Source organism: Varroa jacobsoni, unplaced genomic scaffold (assembly GCF_002532875.2).
Source record: "Varroa jacobsoni isolate VJ856 unplaced genomic scaffold, vjacob_1.0 scaffold_172, whole genome shotgun sequence".
Lineage (NCBI taxonomy): Eukaryota > Metazoa > Arthropoda > Arachnida > Mesostigmata > Varroidae > Varroa > Varroa jacobsoni.
Genome location: NW_019213074.1, coordinates 72,680 through 80,912, shown reverse-complemented (window position 1 = coordinate 80,912; position 8,233 = coordinate 72,680). Strand labels below are relative to the sequence as shown.

General features: G+C 35.6%; 1 protein-coding gene across 2 annotated transcripts; it reads right to left on the bottom strand.

Annotated features, from left to right (window-relative positions):
• Positions 1 to 338: 338 nt before the first annotated feature.
• MetRS-m (Methionyl-tRNA synthetase, mitochondrial) lies at positions 339 to 7,535 on the bottom strand. 2 transcript variants are annotated; one of them, XM_086972894.1, is made up of 10 exons: positions 7,330 to 7,535; positions 6,560 to 6,681; positions 6,056 to 6,214; positions 5,604 to 5,799; positions 5,227 to 5,393; positions 4,570 to 4,760; positions 4,294 to 4,445; positions 4,014 to 4,204; positions 3,322 to 3,670; positions 339 to 2,747 (listed from the first exon to the last, which is right to left on the bottom strand). In XM_086972894.1, the coding sequence occupies exons 1-9, from the start codon at positions 7,373 to 7,375 to the stop codon at positions 3,326 to 3,328; spliced, it is 1,569 nt and encodes a 522-aa protein (XP_086829020.1). In that variant the 5' UTR covers positions 7,376 to 7,535; the 3' UTR covers positions 339 to 2,747; positions 3,322 to 3,325. The 2 variants fall into 2 exon arrangements, with proteins under 2 accessions (XP_086829020.1, XP_022707858.1); XM_022852123.2 differs by having other exon boundaries at positions 339 to 3,670; positions 7,330 to 7,534.
• Positions 7,536 to 8,233: the final 698 nt, after the last annotated feature.

Below are 8,233 nucleotides of genomic sequence, written 5' to 3'. Positions count from 1 at the left end.
ATTAAAGCAATGTAATCTTGATACTACTATTGCCATTGTGGAAACACATAGCGCTATTCTGTGAACGATGTAAGTAAATCAAGCTTAATCGAAACGTGTTGTAATGTCGCCTAAACAATGACTTCTGTACTATTACCCCAAAACACCAGAAGTAGCTAACGGATTAAGTTAACGAGAAAGTTAAAAACGAATGAAACTGTGCCTAATCCGATGGAAGTTTATGAATTTGGATTGCGAAGTAATAATTTAAACCTACATGGCTTCTAGATCTTTTAATATACTCCATTCATTCCCTTATGAAAGGAAGCTCTTCCTTTATAAATAATTAGCCCTCAATGTTACGTGATTGTTTCTTTAATCAGTAGAATTTTTATTGAGGGTCTAAGTTGATGATAATATAATTGGTGTCATCTTAATTTTTAATTACCTTAGTAAGAAGAAAACTTACTAAGGACGTTGTAATGTGCGACCATGACGATAGACATGTGTACTGTTCTCGAAGTAATTGATGTTTCGTGAATCACCACAACAACAATAATAATAATAATAATAATAAGAAAATAAGTACTGATAAGAGTAACAATGATAAGTATTTTGACAATATTTTTGTCGCTTTTTTTACTCACATATTGTGTTCTTGAAGGAAAAGAAGCTGGTTTTTCTCGACAGGCATATTTTATGTCTATATTTTTATATAAGACATAGTAGCTGCATAGTTTTCATAGTTCACAGTTTGACACAGCATGTGGAACGGGTTCCGCATAACTTTCACTAAAACCTGCTCGGTTTTGAGATTCGTAACTGCGTCTTATTGTCATGCATTAAGTCCTAGTAATTCCACCTCTTAAAGAAACTTCTTCCCTACGGCGTTTCCTTGCGAAGTTATTAATAGCTCTTCCTTTTGGTTTGCTATTGAGTGCACTTTCAGAAAACGTCGCTGAAGGAATAACATTAGAAGCAATAATAGTTTTCCAAATTGATTTTCCACGAGGCAATTTATCGAAGATAACTCTAAATAGGACCTAAGATGTGAACAACTCGAAACCCGTAGATCATTCGTCGACGAACGTATGAGTACTTATCATGCATGTTTCTACGAAACGAAGAGATTAAATCGATAAAAAATTCCCTACGAGGCGAAGAAAGCCACTAAGAATGTTTATTATCATCACACTATTGCGATCCAATAAGCTTAAACAGTGCTAATAAATATAGCATTTTCAGCAAGATGCAACGTCGCGATTAAAAAACCAGATGGGTGATGGTAATTAGGTTTAACCTTGCTCCTTGAGCTTTACCTATTTTCGGCCGGAGCTGGGCTAATATACGCATCTGGACCCATTTACACAATAAAAAATAATGGCTTTTGTACATACATATGCTACTTGCTGTTGCCTTTGCCTTACATGTTCGTTCTGCTTTTGAGTTGTCACATTATGTCGAGTCGGTCGTTTTTCGCCCTAAAATAGAAATTTCAGGTATACGAACGCGTCGCGTATCGTGAGTTCTCGATCGGCACCACGTGTAGATTTGTGCCTGTCGACTAATAGACCTAGTATATAGAAAGGCAACATTTTATTTTAATTTCAAATTTTTACCAGAAGTTCCCTTACTTTATCTCGAACAATTTTCCCATAATTTGTGTTTCCTCTAAAGCAGAGGTTAGCACATAAGGTTAATGGATGTATAAAAATGGTACGGTGATAAAATGGATAAGGTGGCTTTAGCTCCTGTATATATATGAAGATGATATTCACCCATATATAAATATATATCTTATTTGAACAAGATAATGACGCTGGTAAAAGAAAAATCGAAATCGCGTACAAAGAATCTGTTGACAACAGGCTGAATCATTTGAAAAGTAGAACTGGTATATATATATACAAACAGAAGCCGTGACTGCGTATAGATCGAAAAGCAATACTGGTTGTCGTTCTCCGCAGGGGCCCTGAAAGCAATTTTTGGGCAGGCACGATTGAAGATATTTTCTTTTATTAGATTAACGGATGAATGACGTACCGGTTGATCGACAAGAGAAAACTGCCTCTATTCTATATATGAATGATATACCTAATGCAATGCTAAAGAAATACTTGTTATTTTGAACAGAAAGCATACACACATATATAATGCGCCTTTAGAAAAGATAATGCGAAAATGATGATAGTACTTCGAAGAAAGTACGGGGCAATCGAAGTAGAACGCAGTTTAATACAGTATCGCCGCTTGTTGAGGCCCTGCCACGGGAAGGAAAGATCTGTGCTGTTGACTTGGATTGTCGAGGATCTGTTATACTATCTGATCTGAATATGACGTTAATCGACAAAAAATTTTAGAAAAAATGAGCGTGATTGGAGCGAGTAGGCCATGCACGCCAGCTAAAAGAAAGACAACGAGGAATTCCATAATCCGCTTATTGTTGATAATAATAGGAACAATAGCAGTAAAAGTATATAGCACATATAATGTAATAATATAATGAGCACTGTAACGAGTGATAATAGAGTAAAATACGAAAACGAAATGAATGAAAAGAGAATCCGCTTTGTTGGGGAGCGGCTATCAAATCCAAGCAGTATCATAGCAAAAACAACGACGGTGATAATTATATAAAACAACGAAATCCCGTATATTAAAAAATATACTAAAACTGAGAATAAAAATTGAGTTACTTGGAGGAAAGTAGCTTGCAGATGTATTTTTTGAAGTGGGCGGAAAAATAGGGAAGGTTTTATTTGTTGACACTGTAATGTAAAAAAAAATAGTTCATATGTAAACTTGTTAGTTTTCTAGGAAGAAACAACCGTAGTTTGCCAAAAATGTCGTTTAGCAGAAGCACGGTTTTTGTTAGTTTGGCAGCTTCTTTTTGTTACAAGCTGATACGGCGCTGACCAAAAAAAGATGTTTCAAATTGTTCACGCTTTAATTTAGAAATATATATGACCAAATTTGATGATATAAAATAGCATGTAATAAATATGCTCATATCTAACACACACTATAAAAACATTGTATATAAATTGAATCTTATTTATACTCTTATCTTCTCAAGCACCGCTTGATCGACAACGTTCCTCGACCTAACTTCCCGGGAAGTACCATAGTTTCTGACTGTAATAATTATCAAGCGTAAATTTTCCTATTTTTTATAAATTCGTATGCTACCATTTAATAGATAATCAGCGTATATAAAAAGAAAAATAACGTTATTTTTCTGGTTTGGAATTTGAATAATTTGTAAGTTGAACCCGTAGAATTACCTATACAATGCGAATTTTTCGCCCGTTCAAAATGCGGCCACCGAAAATGTACATTTACTTTTTCATTTCAATCGCGTGTACAATGTCTGTTTACGGCCTAATGGGACATCATTTTGCCTGCGCAGAGATGCGTCAGTCCAATTTCTGCCTTCAACTCGCAACGTGTCCAGTAACTGTTGACTGATTCTTGGTATTACTGGCTGTAATAAAATACCCACGATGCGAAGCACCTCTAACGCAGTGTGAAGAGTAATGTTTAATTGATGTCGCGCGGGCAGCGATTTTTTGCTAACTTTAGCTAGTTCCCACGGTTTGGCCTCTTGAACAAACGCATTCGTATCGCGAAGCACTTTTTGAATTAAGTCTATGCCCAAATAGAAGTTTCCTTCAGCAAATGATGACCCAACCTGTAAAAAATGGTAATAAAGGAGGACAAAACAGAGCTAAAAATGTCATGATTAGTTCTTTTTTATCTCGTCGCCTTCGAATTCGGACTCAGAAAATAACATAGCAATTTCAAATTAAAAAGCGAACATTTTTGGCCGCCTTTAATAACGATAAAGTATTGTCTTGTTCTACAACTACTCAGATAAAAATTGCAAGACAGGACTAAGAAAAATATACTGAAATGTGATGCAAAACTTATGATGGTATAAAATCCGGCTTATGATTTTTCCACATAGTAAAACACCATGATTAACTATTACACTAATTATTATTAACCATAATAGAATTTGATGAATCGCTCACCTGGTCCGACAAGGTCAGTGCGTTCTCAATGATTTGTAGAGGTGTCTTCGCGAGTGGCAGGTCAGTTTCAGGAAATCGTGGTATCATTTGATTCTGGTTTACTGTGCTTGACGTACATCGATTCAAAAGATTCCCCAACGAATTTGCCAACTCAGCGTTCAAGATTCGCTTTATCTTTACCTCACTGAAATCTGTACTCGATCAAGATACACAGAAGAGTAGTAATAGTAATAATAAAGAAGAAATGGTATAAGCTTTCAATTAATAATACAAGACTCACTGGCATCACTGTGTGGTACAGCCTCTCGTAAGAGGAAATATCTTAGGCCGTCTGGTTGTACAACGGGAACGAGATCGAGTGGACAAATGACGTTTCCACGGGATTTCGACATCTTTTTGTCTTCAACAGTCCAATGCGAATGGCAAAGAATTCTAAAATAAACAGAAATGCAAATACTAAACGTGTGGTCCATGCATCTAATAATCTAGCTTTCTTTTTATTACTTTATGTTATAGATTGGGATACGAAAAAAATAGTTAAATACTAGAACCTAACTTTTGGGGAAGTTGCAAGCCAGCCGCCATAAGAAAAGCCGGCCAATAAACTCCATGAAACTTCAAGATGTCCTTGCCAATTACATGCAGTGATGGAGGCCAAACTTGAGAGGACGCCGGGTCATATGCACGACCCAGAGGTTTACCAGCAACAGTCAAGTAGTTGGTCAGAGCATCCAGCCAAACGTAAATCTGCAAAGAACGTTTAATTCGTTGATACGTCGACCATGCAAAATTAAATAGCATTCGAAATCGTTTTTGCAAATGATATATTTTTTTGCAGACTAATACTATGGAATTGATATGAATCGAACACATGCTAAAGCCCGCTGTCTAAAACAATCCTTAACGAGAGAACAAGAATTGAAAATTTAAAACATTTATTACACTAATATACAAGAGTGATAATTTACTTGTCTCTATTCGTTTAATCGCAGCTTTGTACAGTATGACTAAAGTTGATGGCCGTTGTGTGCATATGTAAGCGGCTGCAGCTAAAAAGGTCATAGGTCTATTTTTAATATATCAGTTGAATTAAATTATACACAAAGTATCAAATGTAATTATATTGTCTTGAAAACTTTCTATTACAGTAAGCAAGGAGTATAGTACTATTTCTCAGGTCAAATCATTTCATAATAATTCATTAAGCACTAACCGTCTGAGAAGAATCCCCAGGAACAGGGATACCCCAATGCGCGCGGCTACGACATCTCGAGACAGATAAATCCTGGAGGCCTGGTTCTATGTAGGAGCGAAGAATTCTCTGAAATTTTGAAGGCTGAACTAAAGACGGTTCTGTGTCTAGCCAATGCAGGAGGTCATCTGGAAAAAGAAAAATGCCATAATCGAGCTATAAAAATGTTAGCTATTTAAGTTAGTGCACTTTTACTTGTTTTAACTATTGAGTCGGATTTTGCGTTTAATGTTTTAGATTATTATTCCTGTCGAAAAAAGCAAAGTAAAGCAATTCAGCCTACAAGACCTACTTAGATATAGCTTATTCACTGTAATAATTGTAACTTCGAAACTTACCCTTAAAGGATCCTAATCGAAAAATGTAATTCTCCTCTTTGACCCACTCAACTGGATTTCCCGATTCTACGCTGACAGTTACCTTCATTCCTTTTTGTTCAATTTCTTTAACGTCTGTTACAAAGTTCTCATCAGAAGTTGAATACCAGCCCTCATATTGTCCTTTGTAGATATGTCCACGCTGAACCAAGGTTTCCTAATTAAAAAATACCAAATAATCTAATAATAATTGAATACGCACGTTTCCTTTTCTAACAGGAGAACTTTGTTAGTGATGAAGATTTGATGGAGCAATCGGAACTTAGAAAATCTTACGACAATAGGTTGTATTAAGCACTGCAATATTGGTAAAGCTTGCTATCTAACTACTATATTCTTATACGAAGACAGATACCTAAAATCGGCTCTTTTTTTTTCTTCGATGAAATAAATTGCGGTTATACTCAACTCACCCATACGCTTGCAACACATGCTTTATGATTTTCATCCGTCGTGCGAATAAAGTGGTCGTGCGAAGTACCGATCTCATCACAAAGTGTACGAAATTTGGCTGATATTTTGTTGCAAAAAATTATTTCAGGCATGCCGGAAGTACGAGCTGCCCGCTGGATCTACAGAAAAATTAAGATAAAATAAAGCAACAAAATAAAGCTGAATAATAATATTTATGAAGTAACATAGTAATAATAAAGTCACAACTTGTAATGTTAGTTTTTTATGTCTTTTTTCCGAAAAATGACATTTTGATCTCTCATAAAATTCCTAAAAAAATGCTGCCTTTTTTTTAATTATCAATGGCACTAAAAATCCTTGACATATAAAACAACATCGTTTTCCACGGTTTTCTTAATATCGTGCTGGGTAGGGTACACTCTTAAGTTCCTGGCTAAGCATGAACAATTTAAAGGTAAAAATGATACCCTCTGAAAATTTAATATGCAGCGCATTTTGTATACCTTTATGCCATGCTCGTCTGTTCCAGTGCTGAACAGTGTTTTCTTGTTAGGATACCGCAACTTCTGCAGTCTATTGATGGCATCAGCTAATACCAATGTATGGCAGTGTCCAAGATGCGGCGCTGCGAGCAGATAAAGACATCAAGCTTATTTCACATGTTATAAGATTTCGATAACTCCTAACAGTGACTATTACATGTAGTTAGCTTCAACGTGACAAATCAAAACAAGATACTAAGAGCTAAACATGTATTTTTGCATCTTAAAGATGTGTTACAATGGAATCAATAATATTTAAAACACGTATACATATATATATATATATATATATATATATATATACGCAGAAATTAAATGTTTCGGGTATTATGTGTACACTAAAGCTGGTTGCACTCCTCAGTGTATGGCACGTCCTAGTTTTTGACTATTTAATACTTGACTATAACTGTGTAAGGTCTTGTTTGTTTCAAAAATTTTGTATTCATGTATACTTGTTACACACTTGTTATATTTTCCTGTTCGTCGATTGAAAAACTCAAATGATTCTTTGCTGCTTATAGAGATGAACCGAGTAAGTATTTCGTGCGTATTTAAGATAGTAATATACACAGAGGAGCTTGCGTTAGTCGAGTAAAACTGCAGAAAACCAATAAAATGGATAAATTTTGTTTTAATTTTCGCTGGTTTTATCTGATAAAAATTCAACGTGCACGCCGCTTCTTCCTTTTCAAGCTTTTCAAGTCCATGGCATGTACTATGTAACGACCTACCCGCATTGACGTAAAAAATCGGCGTCGTCACAAAAAACCTCGACATTGCATCTCTCTGTCGCTTCTCATGCCACAAAAAGATGTTTCGGAAGATCGAACAACAAACTCAATTCATTTAATTTATTTGTAGTCGATGTCCGACTCGTTCGATTAACTCAAGTCAGCTGACTTTTTCGCGCACACACGGGCAGTATGACATGTTTACTGATCTCCCTTTCTCTTTGGAATCTATATGAGAGGATTGTCGTCTGCTACAAACGAAAATCCGCCCTTTTATAAACGTCTTTGCTCGAAAAATACGAACCTGCTTTGCCGTGAAAGGTTACATTCGGTTGCGTTGTATCTGCAAAGTACCGGGTTGACGCAGACCCGGTCATTTTTGCGTGTTTTCATAGCTTATTTAATTATATTTGTTAATATCAGTGGAAAACCATTAAAAATATAACGATTATTTTACTTTTGAGAGAATCAGAATATTACGTTTACCTGCATGGTATTTAAAAATCACAAATGCCCCGTCTACATAGACGTTTCAGGGAATATATATTTTGCTTTCGTGATTTTTATAACTCTACTTGCATAACTACACCACAAATTTAATCCTCCAATTATTCACAGTAGAGGTAAAAAAAGTTAAGCGCTGTCTAACTTTCAGTAATAGGCGAATTCTGTCACGTCGGTTACAGAGGCGACCGCTTTATATGTGTAGAATAAAAAATCCTCGTTTAAATAGTGGACTTCGTTCATACACAACATAGCTCTTATTAAATACTAGTCTCATGAGAGAGCAATCAGAAGTCGATAAAAAGTTAACAAATATGTAAGCGAACCACTAAATAAATTGTGATTTTGTAGAGACCGGAGTCATTTGGTTGGTATTATCGTTTGAGAACATTTGCGGGTA